Source organism: Poeciliopsis prolifica, unplaced genomic scaffold (genome assembly GCF_027474105.1).
Source record: "Poeciliopsis prolifica strain line A6 unplaced genomic scaffold, Auburn_PproV2 SCAFFOLD047, whole genome shotgun sequence".
Classification (NCBI taxonomy): domain Eukaryota; kingdom Metazoa; phylum Chordata; class Actinopteri; order Cyprinodontiformes; family Poeciliidae; genus Poeciliopsis; species Poeciliopsis prolifica.
In genome coordinates this window covers 4,115,685-4,134,499 of record NW_026562422.1, presented here as the reverse complement: position 1 = coordinate 4,134,499, position 18,815 = coordinate 4,115,685, and the positions used below count along the sequence as shown (strand labels likewise).

The following is an 18,815-nucleotide window of genomic DNA, read 5'->3' as shown; positions in this document are numbered from 1 at the left end:
TGTTTTTTGAATGACATCCCATGCCCTGATTTGTGCAGACCTACTTGAACTTGAACGCGACATTAAATAGAATGACTCAGCATGCTGATCTGTTCTTTTTCAGTTTGCAGCTTGCAGAACTTATACAGAACCATGTGACGGTGAAGTACCGCACAAAGTGTTCGCTCCCTGGCCCCGCATGCCGTTTGCTATCAACAGGAGACAGGGAACAGCGAGAAAACCCGTTACAATCACTCGCTACACACCAAGTAAGACATTTGGCGCCCCCAAGTGTCTGAAAATGGGTATTTTTTTTCCACCCCACGATGGTGTTTTTCGCCCCCTGTCGGTGGCGTCAGGGTAAAAGCTCTTTTGTTTGTCATATAGTAATTACTTTTACAGCTTCTTACCCAGAGCAAAAATATTATCTTAAGACTCTTGCCATCTTGTTTTAAAAATGTGAAAAAAAACTAAAGCAAATAAGAATACCTATAGTACGATAAAATTTATCCACAATCTATTGTAGTTTTCAGTAAAATACAGTATTTAGATTCTGCAACAATGGTATTCATTGAATCCACCCACAGTTAGCAAGCTAAGATACTAACCATAGCAGCTTGCGAGGATGAGGTTGCAGTCAATTAATTGTCGTGCAATAAATTGTGAATAATTCCACAATTTAATAAAAAGTTTGAAATTACTGTTCAATTTAACAGTTGTTTTTCTTTTTTTTTTTTTTTTTTTGCTGAAGTTCAATGCATTACGCTTAAAATTCTGTGTTGGAAATAACATTATTATTAAATGCATTACGTCGTATTATTTCACGAAAAAGATTAATAAATGTTTATTTTATATTTGATGTAGTAGTCTTGAGAATTGTGTATTTTTTGCCTTAAGGTTTGAGGCGAACAAAATAGCCTGGACATGTTTTCCTTACAGACTTGCAGACAGCCTGAAAGACAAGGATCAGGGCAAAAAACCCTTTGACGTGCAGCTATCCCATGATTCCTTTCCCAGTTGTCTCTCAACCACAGGGGTTTCCTTTAGCCCGCCGGTCTCTAGTATAACATTGGCCTGTAACACAATACTCTTGTCTATAGTTGTTTCGGGGGCTTTTTTTCTGCGGTTAAGCCTTAAAACTGGAGGCCGCTTTCTTTCTTTGGCTGGTGAGTAAATCATTTCATGGGCGCCGCAGCTGCTAACTGAACTAGCAAGAGGCTACTGAGTTAGCTGCTTCTAGCTAATTTAGCTAGTTTACGTAGCGGAGTATTTCACATGAGCGCCTTCACAACCGGCCAAATATGTTGCTACTGCAGCACTCGGCTGTGTTGTTTTTACCGCATTATTACCGCTGCTAATGTAGCTACTCGCTCGACCCATTTGGGAAACAGTAAATAGTGTCCTCTTTGTCACTAATAAAGCATTTTGTTTCTTGGCTCCAGGTTTTTTCAGGATGTCTTACTCTCCTCCAATCAACCGCCCTCCGATTGGCATCCCGCAGCTGCCCCCCGGCATCCCCCCTCCTCAGTATGCGGGCTTTGCACCTCCGGTTCCTCCAGGTACTTCCATTGACAGAACGTGTTATTTACATTAACAGGACATATGCATGGGAAATGGAGAGAAACACAGAAGCAAAGTAGTTTCAGATGAGTTTATAAGCAATTAAAGGCACAATAATAATCATTCAGAATATTTATTACTGAACTTGATCACTTTTTGGCCAATATTAAGAACATTGAAGACTGTGGTAGTCGTGTGAAATAAAATTTCAAGGCCTCTCGCAAAAGTCAAGGCAACTTTAGCCAGGCATTGTATGGACTTGATATCATACCTTCAGCATCTCACAACAATTACAGTTTTGATCAGCAGCATTGTGTGCGCTGTAGACTTCGATGAACATCCAGACCGTCTTATTTTGACATGACAAGGTTTCCCCCTGAAAACTAGCTAAGTCTGGAGAGTCACTCATTCAGCAGCCTGCTGTGTTTTTGAATTAAAACATGTTTGAAGTTGTCAGAAAATGTAAAAATTTCACTTGATAATTATGTGTTATTGAAAGATTAATGTTTGAACACCGACCACAAAGCCTTTGAAAAAAAACCCTAAAACAAATAAGCAGTATTTAGCCTGGCGGGGCCCAAGTAAAGCCTGGTGGCCCGCCAGGCTTATAAAACCTTCGGAGAAGCCTTGTTTGAATTAGCTGCTTGGCTTAACTTCATTTCCATTCTTGTTTTCAGGGACTCCCATGATCCCAGTTCACATGGGTGTAATGGCTCCTGCACCTACAGTGAGTAAATTAAAAAAAAAAAAAGACCCCACTAACCATATATACTTTTTGTGTCAACAAAACGATTTTATTTTAATGACCTAAAATGTGCACTGGCTGTCCAGGTGCTGGTCCCAACCACAGTTACCATTACACAGAAGCCGGTAACCACGAAGAAGGACCCTGTCCTCATCAGAGCCAAGGACCCAGAAGAGGGCGTGGGCCCCACCACCACCGTGTTTGTGGGGAACATCTCTGAGAAAGCGTCTGACATGTTGGTCAGGCAGCTTCTAGCAGTGAGTTCTCCATACGTCGCTGATCTGTCAGAATGAAACCGTCGTCTATTTTCTTTTTTCTTTAAAATTGGTCCAGACAAGAATAGATTTGTGTCTTTTCATTAATTCCCGTGAAATGTAGGAAGGATTGAATGGCATTCACAATTACAGCTCAGAAGTTTAAAATACGATAAAAATGTAAAAAAAAAAAATTGTTTTTTTTTGTCACTGATTTCAGAAAGTGAAATTCAGATATATTTACTTTACATATAGAGTAAAATATTTTAAGCCTTGATTTCTTTTCACATAATTTCACAGCTTAAAATTGTGCCTCATATTCTAGTTTTTAAAAATAATCGAAGGCTTGTATTATGTATAATCGTCCCACCGTGGGGAACAAAAGAGATCTCAAAGTCCATCGATGTCCACAATGGCTGCTGGCTGGGTTTGCTCATCCGGTGAAAATGTTGTGGATAAATAAATCGGTTTTATCAAAGACATAAAGCACGTTATTTTTTGTTCTCCGTCCAAATAGAAATGCGGTATCGTTCTGAGCTGGAAACGGGTCCAAGGCGCTTCTGGGAAACTTCAAGGTAATATAAAAATAAACTTACCTTTTAATTTCTTCTTCATTGACATATATTATGCAGCCCAGTCCTGAGACCTATTACTATTATAATAATATAGTCATGTTCATGTTGATGTTGTCCTTATTATATTCTCTCTTCTTTTTTTTTGACGCTTTTAAAATAAGAAAAACAAGTTTTTGTTGTTTTATGCAATCCAAAAATAATAACTGACTTTTTTTTCTCTCATTTTGGACATTATAAATTCTTTCTGCCCCTTGCCATCTGGAAGCTTTTGGATTCTGTGAATACAAGGAGCCTGAGTCCACGCTCCGAGCTCTCAGGCTTCTGCATGAGCTGCTCTTGGGCGACAAGAAGCTGTTGGTCAAGGTGGACGCTAAAACCAAGGCTCAGCTGGACGAGTGGAAGGCAAAGAAGAGGAGCGCCAACGGGGTAACTGACGTCAAGCGAGCGCCTGTTTGAGTTTGATCCTTTTTGAAAGGATTTCAAATAGTCTTTCTCCGGCTTCGACGCCCAGGGAACCACAGACGCATCAAAAAACGACGCGCAGGACGAGGAGGAGGTTCTCGATGAAGAAACTGTGCGTCGGGACCAGGTTGTGAAGGGGGCGATCGACGTCCTCATCCGAGAGTACTCGAGCGAGCTCAACGCTCCCTCGCAAGACTCGGACGGTCAGCCTCGCAACAAAAAGCGCAAAGAGAAGAAGGAGGAGGTAGTCAGAAAATTAACTCTTTATTTTGTCCATTAAATATTCCATACCTGGTCTGCTTCCAAATCCGTCTTTATCTTTTTTGAAGGACATCAACGCCATGGAGCTGGAGGATGACAAGAGAGACCTCATATCCAGAGAGATCAGCAAATTCAGAGACACACACAAGGTAACGTACCAACCTGCCTCTGTTGCTATGTACATAAGAAGAAAGCTTATGTTTGTACTTCAAAATCCCTCCACAGGAAGTGGATTCACACTTAATAAACAATCTGTTAAGCTAATGCTAGCTTTTGGACATAGTGTTCAAATTCCAAATAAACCTAATCTATTGATTAAACCCCACCAATGTGGTAGAGGTCATTTGGTGACTAGAGCAAGATGAATCTGACTGTGTCAGCTTTGGAAAAGGTTGCGCGGATAGGAAGCAGGTAAGCTCTTTCTTTTCTTTTCTTTTCTAATCCTACTGGGCGCCCCCTGCTGGAGGGTTTGCAGAGGGGCAACTGGCTCTCATTTCATTTATTCCTGTGTCTTTGTCATTTCGAGCAACGTTGGGGTAAATCGCTCCATTTAATCCGTGAGAGGTAGTTTTATTGAATTGGATGCGTGTCGCACCGTGTCACTTTTAAAACTACCGAGCAGCTCAGTGAACCTCTGCACGTCCTGACATCTGTGAATCTGCAGAGTTTAACCACTGCAGCCTTTTAAACTGCAGCTAACAGCATCGTTAAAGCAGGGAGCGCCTCTCCACAGCACTCTGTGGTCTGAAGACACATAAGTGTGCTGCATTTCTTTTTCTCTCTTTTAGGCTTTCGTTGTCGCTCTGCATCGAGATGCTGTCAAAGTTAAGAAGGAGAAAATATGTATATTTAAAAATTACATCCTGCAAGTTAACAGTAAAAGTGAGAGATGCATTTTTAAAATGAACTGACGACTACAATAGAAACCTGTAGTGGATTATTTAACTGTAGCAGGTTACTTAATGTTGGTGTCGTGAGAATGATATCAATCTAATTAAATAGAATGTATTGTTAATCTCTCTAAAATTAATTTAAAATTTCTTTTAATTTGAACTTAAATTGCAAACTTTATACAAATGGATAAGAAAATGGAAATTGAAGATATTGAGCTTCAGGAATCAATAACAAACCTACCATTAACTCATTTATTTAAATTCATATACATTTGCAATAAATGTGATGTCAAAGGCACTTTGCAAGACAAGCAGATCCAAGCTATATGTGAAAATAGTGAGTCTGTTCAATTCAATCTAATAGACTGATTCAAAGACAATGACATGCATTTCAATTCAATTCGGTTTATAAAACAATAATCAAGAGGTGTTTTTTTAGGAATAATTTTTGTTATTAAAATGTTGATCATAGCATGGTTCTTTTTGTTCTGGGTTCTTATTGAGAAATGCGAATCAACAGGTCAGACCTCTACAAAAACTCCAAATCGGCCACAAAGACTCATTGGTGCATCTCTAGAAATTATATACATATATATTAAGCTTATGGTGGCTTTAAAAAAAAAAGAAGAAATCTCATCCAAACAGGAGGTCAAACCAGTTTCAGACACTCACATTGATTTTCAAAAGATCGGCCTGCAGAATAGCACATTAAAGCTGATATTTAAAAGCAGACCCAGTGGACGCATTGATATGACCTTAAATACAGTTCAGATGAGGATGTCTGTCCTGTCCCGACGCAGACATCCTGGCTTTTATCTTCTGTGTCATTTGCATCAGTTGACATATTAACAATATCACATCATGAAGGTCATTTGTGTTAAGTAGCATTGTGTTGGTCTATCTATGACATAAACATATAAGTGATAGACAATGCAGCAAATACATTTTTCTTCTTGTACTCTTTTCATGTTTACTTTTTATTACCTATCAGATCAAAATGTCAAACAATTCTTTCAGAAAATTATCATAAACTTTTATAAAATCTGAATTTGAACTCTGGATCTGCCGGACTTGCTATTTTTTAAACTGGATTGGTGAGATCTTAGAGGCACAGGAAGTGGACCTTCAGGTGAGATGCCTTCCCTACTTTTTCTGGTGTCAAACAATGAATTTAAAGGAGTTGATTTTGACATTTCTGTCACAGCAAACTGTTTTGCAGTTATTTTGAATATTCTGACTTCTTGATTGACTTGCTTTTCCTCCCATATCAGGATTTCCCCCAGTATTATGAGCCTGGCAGACCACCAGGCTTTGCTTGAGCCCCCGCCAGGCTGAGCATTGCTTATTTATTTAAGTCTTTTTAAATTGTTTGCATTTTTTTTTTTTGACTTTATAGTTGATGATCAGGTATTAATCTGCCAATCTTTCAATGACACATAACTACAAAGTGATATTTTCAAATTTCCTGTCAACTTTTAACATTTTTGTACCCAAAAACACGACGGGTCGCTGAACGAATGACACCAGAACCACCGGTCTTATAAAGTTTTCTGGGGGAAACCCTGCATATGTAGCTTGCAGTGTGTGTTGGCGGGAAGAAGTGCTGAGTCCCTAGGTCATGTCCTGCAAGCTGCAAAACTCTATCTCCAGAACAAAATGCCATTGTGTTTGATTTTAGCGAGAAGCAAGAGTTTACGTCTTGTTTTATGCAAAGTCCTTCGATCATTTGTGCAAAATGTAAGTATAATTATTAGGGGAGCGCCGATAAATTGGACCCGAGTTCCTTAATTTTTTGCAATTAGATGATGCAGACATGTGAAACTGATTTTATTTCCCTGGTTAAATTGTTGAAAAATAAAATAAATTTTGATCACTGCCCAGAAGGTCATGTCTATGCGTCTGCGGTTTACAATCGTCACCCCAGCTGTTGCCAACTTAGCAGCTTTGTTGCCATATTTAACAACTTATCAGACAAAAAAAGAAAAATCAGCATTGGCCAAAATTATAATCGTCAGGCTTTTTTTCAAATCCCAGAAGACTGCATCTATACTGATTATGTAAATTTGGGGAGAAAAAATAGTAGTCCTAAAATAAGCCTGTCCTCTACACTGCAGCAAAGCAGATATCTCTTACTCATGTTCTCCTGTATCTCACACAATCATGACAGAAAAAGGAATACTTTGATACTGATTATGTAATTTATTTAAAACTGGGCCGTTTGCCATGTTAAGCAGTGACTTATATTAATCCACTTGGCACCCTTAGGTAACGTTAGAGTGGTCCATTACGTGGCAGTGATGTTAAGTATGTTGCGCGCTCTAAGCTTACTTGGCAGCTTCTCTGACTCTTAAAAGCTCTGTAGGCAAAAAGCCCATTTAGGATCAACACTCCTTCCTCAATAACACAAAGCAGATTGTCCTAAGTATTAGTGTTTATCCTTCTTTTTGCTGTTTGTCTGATAAAACCAACGACAATTATGTATTTTTAGGTTTTTTTTTATGTTTTTCAATATGCAAAAAAAAAAGCAAGTTTTCTGGGTGAAAACTTGCTATGACTGGACATTGATTTGGGGGGAAAAAGTAGGCGGATATGAATTTGACCAATATGTTTTTAGCCCACAGCCGAGTTGTCATTGAAATAGCCTCTCATTACATCAGAGTATAATCGCGGACATCCTCTGCTCACTGCCCTGTTACGTACTCTGCCTTGTGAAAGCGTTCATGCTGCTTGAGCTTTTCAATGTCGGTCTGTGACGTCACGGCCTCCGACTTGCTTTTCATTGGGGTTTTATGTAATAAGACTAACACAAAGCAGTTTATCACACAGACAGAGGAAAAATGTTGGGTTGAACGTGGCTCCCCAGGGGCCTTCGTCTACAGAATCAGGGGGTAATAGAGTCCAGTTGATGGTTTTCACATGAGTTTAACCTGAACTGAGATGTAAATTGGGCTGAAACGATTAAACCGATAAATCGTGACGAATCGATTATTGAGATAATTGTCAACTAATTTAGTAATCAGTTAATAGTTAATTGGATAAAGTAATTAAAATACAATTTTTTGAAAGAACATTGTAATTGAGTCAAAACTGCATAAAATATATGTATATTTAGCATTTCAGAAATAATAATAATAATTAAAAAAATCATTGTACATTGTGTCAGTTTTAGTTGCATCCAGTTAAAATTATGTAAACATTTTAAAAAAATCTCCTATTAAGCACATTTTGCTATCTAATTATTAATTGGTTATTTCAAAAAGTAATAAACAAATTAACCCTGTGGTTTATTGATATTAAGTGGATTAGAAAGAATAATTGCTTCAAAGACTATATATATTTTGCAATGAAAATAAAACAAATTGTTTTTGTCTGTAAATATGTTCTACCCACAATTCCTCAAGTTCCAGTTTTTGCAATTCAAATTCTGTAAAAAAACAAACAAAAAATGACCAAATTAGCTCTTCATTGTATCAATGTTAAATCGAACAGAAAGGTCTTCATGTGTTGGTGTAGAAAGAATTATTTTTACTGCAGATCCGTCCTTTGCTACAAATGCTCGCACATACCCTTACGTTGTTGCATTTCAGGAAATGAAGTGTTTTACTTTCTTATTTGATGAAGGAATTGGGCTATTTGCATCTTTAATGTGTTTCCTATATTGTGTAAAGAAAGACTTGAATGAAAAATCTGCAGAAGGCACACAGTTTTTTTCAATCTAATTAATTATCGGAATAATCAATACAATGATCGATAACTAGAAGAATCGTCAGTTGCAGGCCTAGATTTAAGTCTGCCGCAGTGCTGGATCGCTCCTCCTGGTGGAAACTACGAATACGACTAGACAATTAGTTTATATACCTTGGATCAACATTATTAGCTTTTTCTTCTTTCGCTCTTTCCTTTGGTTTGTTGTTTTGTTTGTATTTCCTTTTAATTCATGTAAAGCATTTTGAATTGCCTTGCTGCTGAAAATATAGTATGTAAAAAAAATTACATTACATTGCATTACAAGGCTAGGAAGACATCCTGACTTGAGTCGGAGCGGCCATCTTGTCCAAGGCTATCAGTCCTGGTAGGATGTCAACATCCCCAAAACAGGGAGTCTGAACTGCTTTTTTCAGCGTGATTGTGTGTGGGATTTGTGTGTGTGTGTGTCGGTGCAATAACTTTTCTGATCTTTAACGTCCTTTGACAAACGCTCCTCTTTTTCTTTCTCCTGTCGGGCTGTTGCAGAAACTGGAAGAGGAAAAAGGGAAGAAAGACAAGGAACGACTGGAGCTCGAGAAGGAGCGGAGAGAGAGGGACAAGGAGCGCGAGCGCGAGAGGGAGCGGCGCGACCGAGAGAAGGAAAAGGAGAGGGAGAGAGAGCGGGAACGGGACAAGGAGCGGGAACGAGAACGGGAGCGGACGAAAGAGCGCGAGAGGAGTCGAGACATCAGCGAAGCGCGCAGCAGGTCGAGGTCAGTCCAGTTGACGCTTCCACAGTGTGAGAATTGTTGGAGTAAAAACCACACTATTGAACGGCTGAAATGGATTAAACATCAACCCATTTCCAATCTGGTAGCTCATGGTGTCGCAGAGTGAAACACTAAGTTGAGTGCGAGTTTCAAGCAGCTCGCTGCTGAACCTTTTGTGGATCTTGGGTCCGATGGTTGAAACTTGAACACAGTTGGATGTTCCTGCAGGGAAATAATCCCAAACACTCATCAGAATTGGGCTTTAACGGACAAAGAAGGCTGTAAACTCGACCCATTGGAAATGTGTTAACCGTACCTCAAAGTTCCAGCTCATTTTGGCGTCAAATTTATTGGAATATACACAACTCTGTCAAGACAAGAGGTAAAGAAATCACCCAGGATTATAGCTGAAGCTGGTGGATCGCTACGCAAAGTTTCCAAGTGACATTTAACCAAATATTAATGGCTGTTTAAATAAAAACATTTTTCAGGGTCTATTGTTTAACCCGTTAACTTTGATTATTTACTTATAAATTTCCATGCAATTAATTGCTATTTCTTTTTTTAATTTACTCTTAAAAGTTAATGATGCTCCACCCAGGAGGAGTAGTTCAAATTCAGTAATAAAGGCTTCAGATTCAATTACTAGAGCTTATTAAGAGTGCATGTTAACGTTTCTTTGACATTGTGTTCATGGCAAACAGCCATAAACAGTAAAATCTGTTCGAGTGCCTCATACGAGCAGTTAGGAGGTTAACGAGGAGCCCTTCTCAGAGAAGCAAAACAAATCAATGTTTTTAGCTAATTTTGCTGATCTAAACATCTGTGACTTCATAGTTATGCCCTGAAGTGGTGATATTATGAAATCGCCTTTACAGGGAGAGAAACAGAGAAGATAAAAAACGAGACCGTGACGAAGACGAGGAAGACGTTTACGAGCGGCGGAGACTCGAGAGGAGGCTGAGAGACAAAGAGGCTGCTTACCAAGAAGTATGAATGTGACTTCTCTCTGTTTGTGTTGCATGCAAATGATTACTCGCAGGAGGACGTGTAAATTGTGTGTTTTTGTTTTTTCTCGTGAAGCGGCTCAAAAACTGGGAGATCCGGGAGAGGAAGAAGGCTCGCGAATACAACAAGGAAAATGAGAGGGAGAACGAGAGGCGGCGTGAAATGGTACACATCATGCACTAAAAATAAAGTGTTTTGGGTTGTTTTGGTCAACTTATTTGTGATTTCATGCATATGCTTTTCTTTTGCTATGTGGCATCTTGAAAACCAGATGAAAGAAGCCAAAAGACTGAAGGAGTTCCTCGAGGATTATGACGACGACAGGGATGATCCAAAGTACTACAGGTCGATCTTCTCAACTCGCACTTTGAGATGCCGTGTTTCTGCTCTGCTGTCAGAAACAGAGCAACAAACGACGGCCTATCTATTTGTTTTTCTCATCCTCAGGGGCAGCGCTTTGCAAAAGCGACTGCGTGACCGCGAAAAGGAAATGGAAATGGACGAGCGAGATCGAAAGAGGGAGAAAGAGGAGCTGGAAGAGATCAGACAAAGGCTGCTTGCTGAGGGTCACCCTGACCCTGATGCAGAGCTGCAGAGGGTAAGTCCTCTGAAATGATTCATTAACACAGTTTCACCTATTTTTCTCCTAAATCTGATGAAAATATTTAAGTTTTACAAAGTAACAGTCCTTTGTGCCCCATTCATTTCCAAACGTAATATCTGCCGTCATTCATTTGCTACTTTGTGCCACACTGGTTTGTAATTTATTTAGCAATGTAGATTAAATGGCAAACAGGATAAGAAAATGTTCTTCAGTCCCGATTAGACCTGACTTAGACTTGCCTCTCAGAGTCTTGAGACTTAAATTGTTTTTGGTGGAAGATTTTACTCTTGACTTGGACTTGGCATAAAAGACTTGAAGCTTAATTTTTACTTGCTATTCAACTCTATCTGGAAAAAACCCACTTTGAATGTCTCTGCTTTGGATTTCTGCAGATGGAGGAGGAAGCCGAGCGCAGGCGACAGCCTCCTCTGAACCTGGAACAAGAGGAGGAAGTAATCCAGGAGAAAACTCACCGCGAGCGTGAACTGGAGCAGGTTCGCGAACGCGACCGCCATCACGACCGCCACCACGAACGCGACCGCCATCACGAACGCGACCGCCACCACGAGCGGGAGCGGGAGCGAGAGCGGGAGCGGGAGAAGAGAGCCTCTGAGAGACCCGTGGAGCCAAAGTCCCAACCCCCCCGGCAGGATTCAGACGAGGATGACGACAACAATGGCGCTAACGTCAACGAAAGGCACGAGGACGACTTCCGCGACGGCGAAGACTCACTAGAGGCCAAGCCCCAACTCAAGCCCATAATGAGACCAATCACCATTGCCCCATCAGTTTCTTCTGCTAGTGGGAACGCGACTCCAAACACTCCTGGGAACGATTCCCCCTGCGGCATAATCATTCCAGGAGAGAACACCCCCGACCTCCAGCCTTTAGAGGAACATCGGCCCAGGATCGGCCTCAGCCTCAAGCTGGGTGAGTGCAAAAGCAGACTGTAACAGAGTCTCTGCGCAGCCTTAAAAAGTCTTCAATTCACGTGTCTCGAAATGAAGGCCTTAAAATGTCTTCAACTTAGATTTAAAAATCACAGGTCTAGTTTTGGATGTGTAGTTTATTTTATTTTATTTTCTTATCGTGGAACTTTTGCTGTTGGCAAAAGTTTGAGTGGTGTACAGACATCTTCATCCCGTTTTGTGACTCAGTTGAGGCTCCGCTAACTAGCTGCTAATATACCCTCGCTAGCTAGCTCGTTAGCTTTTCTGCCTGTCATAGGTAAGTGTAAATTTATTTTGGTCATAAAAAGGTCTTAAAATTTATTTATTTTTGTTCTTATGGAATTTTCTGGAAAAAGTTTGAGTCACATGCAGACATCTTCACTCGAGATGATTGAGGCTACTGCTAACTTCCAGTTATTAGCATCTTTGTGATTTCTAGATCGTCATTTTTATCCCTATTATGGACCAGGATTGTGTTACTTTTAATAAAGGTTGAAATAAATTAATACATACATACAGACCAAAAGTTATAGTTTTTTTGGTCTTAAATTGAATTCCATGTGGCATTAAAAAGTCTTAAACATGACCTGCTAAACTCTGCTGGAAACACAAGGTGCCTGTTCCTGCAGCGTTCAGACAGAATAAATCTAGTTATTCACTTTCCTCCTGCAGGCGCGACCAACAGCCCCAGTCAGCTCAATGCTGTCAAGAGAAAGAAGCTGGCGGCGGTGGACAGCGTCTTCAACAAGTTCGACGACGAGGAAGCGGACGAGCAGCCCCGCAAAAGGAAGCTGGTTCCCCTGGACTACGGCGACGACGACAAGAGTCTGGGACTCGACGGGGCAGACATTTCCGCCGCCAAGGGCGGCAGCATCAACACAGAGGAGAAGCGGAAGCACATCAAGAGCCTTATCGAGAAGATCCCCACCGCCAGGCCAGAGCTTTTCTCTTACCCGCTGGATTGGGCTATGGTCGATTCAGTAAGAATAATAGTGTATTAAAAAAAAAAAAAAAGATATGCATAAATATTACAGTTTATTAAGTTCTGGGATATTATCCACGTGTGTTTTCTAGGCTCTGATGGATCGGCGGATTAGACCGTGGATTAATAAGAAGATCATTGAATACATAGGGGAGGAGGAGCCCACCCTGGTTGATTTTGTCTGTTCTAAGGTTTGTATTTATTCACTGAAATAACTAATGTTTTTACAGACTCCATTATCAGTTTGCTTCCTTTAGAAGACAAGTTTATATATATATGGACTGATTCTTTACTTCATTTGTTTTTCCATTTTATGTCCAGATAATGGCACACAGCACTCCCCAGGGGATCCTTGATGATGTGGCTATGGTATGTTTCAATATTGTCTCAATTTCCCAGGAATAAGGAATTCTATAAGGAAAATATAGAATATAGAAAATATAGAATTTTTTTGGGACAAAAACAAATGCATAAGGAAAAAACCAACAAACAAACCAACACATATACCCCTCCTGGTGTCCTTGGGTCAAAATGACCTGCCACTGTGTTAAAACCCCCCCAAAAAATCTACTAAATATTATTTTTTCAACTTGAGATTTTAAGACTTTTCCTAGATTGGCCAAAACAATAGAAAAAGTTAAATGTTGCTTTTATTCACATTTCTATGTAAGCTGTACAAAAAAAGGTACAAAGATGGTCTTCGGGTCAAAATGACCCGTGAGGCAAATAGAGTTGAAATGAAGGTCACAGAGTTATTTACAACAGAATGTTACAAAGTTTAAGTTGTGTCTCAGGTCAATCAGTAGCAGAAGTAAACAAGGCAAATCAGGTGGTGTTCTCACAGACTTCAGAAGACCACCTGTTATTTCCAGAGGTTATAAAGGTCCTGCATAACAGGACCCCGAATTGTGTCTATAGTGTGCACTATAACACTGAAGAGGCCTTAGAGATGATTTTCTCACATGTCCAGCAAGACAACTCCGATTCAGAAGAGGAAGGAGAGGATGTATCCGAAGAAGAAGATGGAGAGGAATACAATCCAGAGGATGATGAATCATCTTCAGAAGAAGAAGAAAACCCTGAAGCTGAAAGTGAGACTTTCCTTTCAAAAAATGGCACAATAACATGGTCTTCAGCGACATATCACCAACACGGCAGCCATGCAGTACGAAACTTTTTAACGATGACCCCAGGACCCACAAGGTATGCCGTTTCTCATGCCCGTGATATCGTTTCTACATTCTACCTGTTTATCACACCAGCAATCAAAAAAATAATCCTGGAGATGACAAATCTGGAGGGTTTTCACAAATATGGAAACGGCTGGAAAAAGATGGATGAGATTGACCTCCAGGCCTATTTAGGGCTGCTAATCCTAGCAGGTGTATACAGGTCCCGAGGTGAGGCTGCAGCTAGTCTGTGGGATGCAGAGAATGGAAGGCCAATTTTCCGAGGCACAATGCCACTCAAACTCTTTCACACCTACTCAAGACTGATACGGTTTGATGACCGTGAATCAAGACCAGCAAGACGTGCGACAGACAAACTTGCACCCATAAGAGACGTATGGGACAAGTGGGTGGAGCGGTTGCCCTACCTCTACAATCCAGGGCCTGACGTGACAGTGGATGAGCAACTGGTTCCATTTAGAGGTAATTTTGTTTTCATATTTGTAATAAAAGTGATTTTCACTATGGATTTCTTTGACTGTTTTCTGTGACACTGATACTAATCACTGATGCTGATGTCTTTTGTCCAAAGGTCGTTGTCCTTTCCGGCAGTATATGCCCAGCAAGCCAGCAAAATATGGGATCAAGACATGGGTGGCTTGCGATGCCAAATCAAGCTATGCTTGGAAAATGCAAGTCTATACTGGGAAGTCAACCATTGGATGCCCGGAGAAGAACCAGGGGATGCGAGTTGTGCTTGATATGACAGAGGGACTGAGCGGTCACAATGTGACATGTGACAATTTCTTCACCTCTTATGAACTCGGACAGGAGCTCCTGAACAGGAAGATCACCATGGTTGGTACAGTTCGAAAGAACAAGCCTGAGCTCCCACCTGCACTGCTTACGTCAAAGGAGAGAGAGGTCCTCTCCTCAAAGTTTGCCTTCACGCCCACCACCACTCTTGTTTCCTACCTCCCAAAGAAAAACAAGAACGTCGTTCTTCTGAGCACACTGCACAAACTCGGCGACATTAGCGATCGAGAGGACAAGAAGCCAGTCATCATCCTGGATTACAACAGCACCAAAGGAGGTGTGGACAACCTGGATAAGGTGATTGGAGCATATAGCTGCAGAAGAATGACTGCCCGCTGGCCCCTGGTCATCTTCCACAACATCATTGATGTGTCCTCCTACAATGCCTTTGTGATTTGGAGAGAGATCAACCCAACCTGGATGTCTCGTAAGCACAACAAGAGGAGGATGTTCCTGGAGCAGCTAGGAAGGGCACTTGTAACTCCACTCATTAAAAGAAGGAAGCATGCCCCCCGCACAGAAGGCTCAGCAGCAGTTGTGAAAGCCATTCAGAGTGCAGCAGCTCCTGATCAACCTGAGAATCCATCGACCAGAGCCACTTCCCCAGTTACGCCAAGTAAGAGGAAGAGATGTCAGTTCTGCCCTCAAAAGAAGGACTGTAAAACACAAACTGTGTGCTGCAGCTGTAAGAAATATATCTGCAAAGGCTGTGCACTTGCATACTGCCCTACATGTGCTAATTAGTTGAATGGATTATGTTATCCATCCATCCATTTTCTGGTCACCCTTCTCCCTATTGGGGTCGGGAGGTGCTGCTGCCTCTCCAGCTGCGTTCCAGGCCAGAGGCGGGGTTCACCCTGGACAGGTCGCCAGTCTGTCGCAGGACAACACAGAGACAAACAGGACAAACAACCATGCACACACACACTCACACCTAGGGAGAATTTGGAAAGACCAATCAACCTGACAGTCATGTTTTTGGACTGTGGGAGGAAGCCGGAGAACCCGGAGAGAACCCACAAACGCACAGGGAGAACATGCAAACTCCATGCAGAAAGACCCCGGGCCGGGAATCGAACCCAGGACCTTCTCGCTGCAAGGCAACAGTGCTACCAACTGCGCCACTGTGCAGCCTGGATTTTTATTTTTTTTTTTTGTACTGTATATTCTCTTAAATCGTTCACTGGAGAAAGTCATTGAGATGAATGAAAATGCATTCGAAACTCCTTTTTACACATTTTTTTCCTTTCCTTATGCTATAGAAATTCAAGTGGAGAGGGAAAACTCAATTTTTCACACGTTTTGTGGTGAATTACAATATACAAGATGAAATTTGGTGTTTAAAATTCAATTAAGCTGCTTAGATTGGGGGTTTAGTGAAGACAGGTAATTTTGAAGTGGAGGACACAGAGTGCATACAGAAAATGAGGACAACAGGAGGGTTGCAAGTTAGATTAATAATTATCTACAAAAATGTATAAAACCGAAAAAAAACAATCCATATCCAGTTCAGTGATTGATGCGGGACATTTCACTCTTTTTGCCTGGAGTTTTAGTTATTGGAGTCATCTGCTGCGAGACATTTTCTACCGACTGTACAGTCCGCTCATAGTTATCCATTTGAAAAACTGGCTTTTAATACTATGAATAAATTAAATACGCCAGCAGAAGGTCACTTAGAGCTACAGGGGTTTGGCCAGGGATCATAATCTGTTATATTTCATAAGAGCCAGATGGTCCAAACATGGATCAGTAGCAGAATAAATGGAAACTGGCTGTATACTACAAGGTTTTTAGAAAATAGTATGCAATTAATTAAAATATTTGTGAGATTTATCTACTTCTGTACTCAATTCATAAGAAAGTAAATTGATACCGTACACTTCAAGTACCTCATTACAAAGGCATTTAAATAGGAAGAGTTAATTATGTTGAGTATAAAAAGTGGATTTTATCATTTTAGACATCAATATTTGGAGGGTTTTTTTTTTTATTTTTATGTTCCTGGCTGAACTGCTCTTTAAAATGTTTCTTTCAACCACAGTGTTATTTATTTAAATCAGGATTTTGAAGTGAACTTTTGGTTCTCAAATTCATCAAGACCTAAAAAAGGAGCAATGAAACAGCTAGCTTTTTAAAGAGAATAAAAGTGGCGCCAATCAAAAATAGAGGTGGGTATTTATTGTATCGTTTATCATGTATCGTGATTTATCGTCATTAAAGTAAATTCCAATCGGTGACATTTAAATACCCCTAAAACTATTTTTATCCACCATTTGTTTAATAAAGGTATATCAATAAATGTAAAAATGATTAAGTCCATTTCCCGTGTGCAGTTGAGTGAAACAGGTCGCACTCCTTTATGCGACCGGTGCCATACAAAAGTCATATATGACAAATGTTTCTCAAAAGTTTGGCTGTGGCTGCTGTGTTATGCAGTCATCCAGCTACATAAAAAAATACATGTCGCCACTTTTATCGTTTCCGCAAGAGTACCACAAAATATCGTGAGAACATTTTAAGTTCATATCGCCCAACCCTTCTGAAAAATATCACATCTTGACAGCTGATATTGATTTACATGCCAACAAAGTGGTGCAACTTAGCCTTTTAAAAGACCGCCCAATTTAGAAGTCTCACTCAAAAGAAATCCTTCCTACTTTGCGCTTTAAGATTCCTAAATGTCGGAGAAACCTCGAAATGTGTCTTGGCAGAACTGCCGGTTTCGTTTGGGTAACTCTTCAAGTTTTCGTTTCAGGTTCTCGATGAAGAAGCCGAAGTCTTCATAGTAAAAATGTGGAGGTTGCTCATTTATGAAACAGAAGCCAAGAAGATTGGACTGGTGAAGTAAAAGACTGAAACCCCCGAGCTTTCACTGAAGCTAGCTAGAGTTTGTCCTCCGGTCCTCTGTAAATACGTGCTCCTACTCCTCTCCATTCCACCTGCAAGGAGCTGCTACCTTGTACGTATGCCTGTCTGTGTGAGTGTATGTGTCCGTAAGGTTCCAGTTTGTGAGCAGAGAGTTTGCACAAACCTCAAGCATGGTAAAAATTTGGTTTTATTGTTTTGTTTTTCTTTTGGCACTGTTAGAGGTGAAGGCAGTTGCATTTCACTGCCTGCTCTCCAGGTTGTTGAACATTGTACATACTGCTTTGATTTGCTAGTGTTCTGTGAAAGCTCTGCCCTGACAGGTGAACTAATAAACGTGCTTTTTAAAAAAAATAAAATAAAAACAAAAGTTTAAATGTTTGGAGTTTGTTTTTGGTCTCGTTTTTGTCCCTAAAGGTTGGCCATCTTTTCCACCCAATGGAAATGGAGGTCAGTTTGACTGCATCTGTCGTCTTGTGCTTGATGGGCTTCGTAAGAATGCAAACCTGACATTTCTAGAATAATATTTTTGGCAAATTTTGATGTTTTATGGTCAGTTGAACTTGTTTTTCAGCACATTTAAAACTTGATATATGCATTGATTTAACAGAAAAACACTATCCAAAATCTGACCCAGTTCCAGTTGGATGTCTATCAAGTCTTCGCAGGCGTTCTTTTATTTTGGACTTTCAATAAAGTTCTTGAATTGTTCTTTTTTTTTATTTTATTTTTTTTATATTTTTTTAAAGATTTAAGTATCACGCAGCAGCTTCTTTGAATTACAAAAACAAGAGTATCATTATACATACAAGCTCAAATACATACAATCTAATATTTAGAAAATTGCAAATTGTAGAGAAATCATACATCTTCTGACCTCCAAAATGTTGAATTTCTGGAACGGTCCTGGCTTTTAAGCCTCTTCCAGTAGGTTGAGATTGAGATAAATTAAGCTGTCGATGCGTTTCTTGGAAAGCTCTGATGTATTGAATTCTACCAATTCTGCCTGAAAATATCTGGAATTATCCTGTCAGCAGCTTTAAAAAGTGTCTCCCCCCATGACAATGGAAATGTATCCAAAGTGGGGAAGTACTTGGCAATAGAGACAATTCTAAATAAATTCTAATTTAATGCCTAGTTTAAAATGTGCTGGTTTAAACTAAACTATTTAAAGCTCCAAAGACATTCACACTCATGAGTATAGATGAACTATTGACTTGAACTTATGAATT

The 18,815-nt window shown here is 40.2% G+C and overlaps 1 protein-coding gene across 2 annotated transcripts; it reads left to right on the top strand.

The window, feature by feature from the left end:
* Positions 1 to 991: 991 nt before the first annotated feature.
* On the top strand, positions 992 to 17,964 carry rbm25a (RNA binding motif protein 25a). Of its 2 annotated transcripts, XM_055057229.1 has the most exons (19): positions 992 to 1,145; positions 1,422 to 1,538; positions 2,217 to 2,266; positions 2,371 to 2,541; positions 3,056 to 3,113; positions 3,379 to 3,539; positions 3,625 to 3,819; positions 3,905 to 3,985; positions 8,963 to 9,189; positions 10,065 to 10,176; positions 10,270 to 10,359; positions 10,466 to 10,539; positions 10,642 to 10,792; positions 11,191 to 11,728; positions 12,421 to 12,728; positions 12,823 to 12,921; positions 13,052 to 13,099; positions 13,701 to 14,382; positions 14,492 to 17,964. In XM_055057229.1, exons 2-19 carry the CDS (start codon positions 1,433 to 1,435, stop codon positions 15,457 to 15,459), a joined length of 4,119 nt encoding a protein of 1,372 aa, XP_054913204.1. In that variant the 5' UTR covers positions 992 to 1,145; positions 1,422 to 1,432; the 3' UTR covers positions 15,460 to 17,964. The 2 variants fall into 2 exon arrangements, with proteins under 2 accessions (XP_054913204.1, XP_054913205.1); XM_055057230.1 differs by lacking the exon at positions 13,701 to 14,382 and having other exon boundaries at positions 17,474 to 17,964.
* Positions 17,965 to 18,815: the final 851 nt, after the last annotated feature.

Bases quoted from the DNA above. Each gene is read 5' to 3' on its own strand.
- rbm25a (XM_055057229.1), top strand. From the start codon at position 1,433: ATGTCTTACTCTCCTCCAATCAACCGCCCTCCGATTGGCATCCCGCAG. The intron at 9,190-10,064 runs GTCAGTCCAGTT...TCGCCTTTACAG, and splicing joins GAAGCGCGCAGCAGGTCGAG to GGAGAGAAACAGAGAAGATA. The intron at 10,540-10,641 runs GTCGATCTTCTC...TCTCATCCTCAG, and splicing joins GATGATCCAAAGTACTACAG to GGGCAGCGCTTTGCAAAAGC.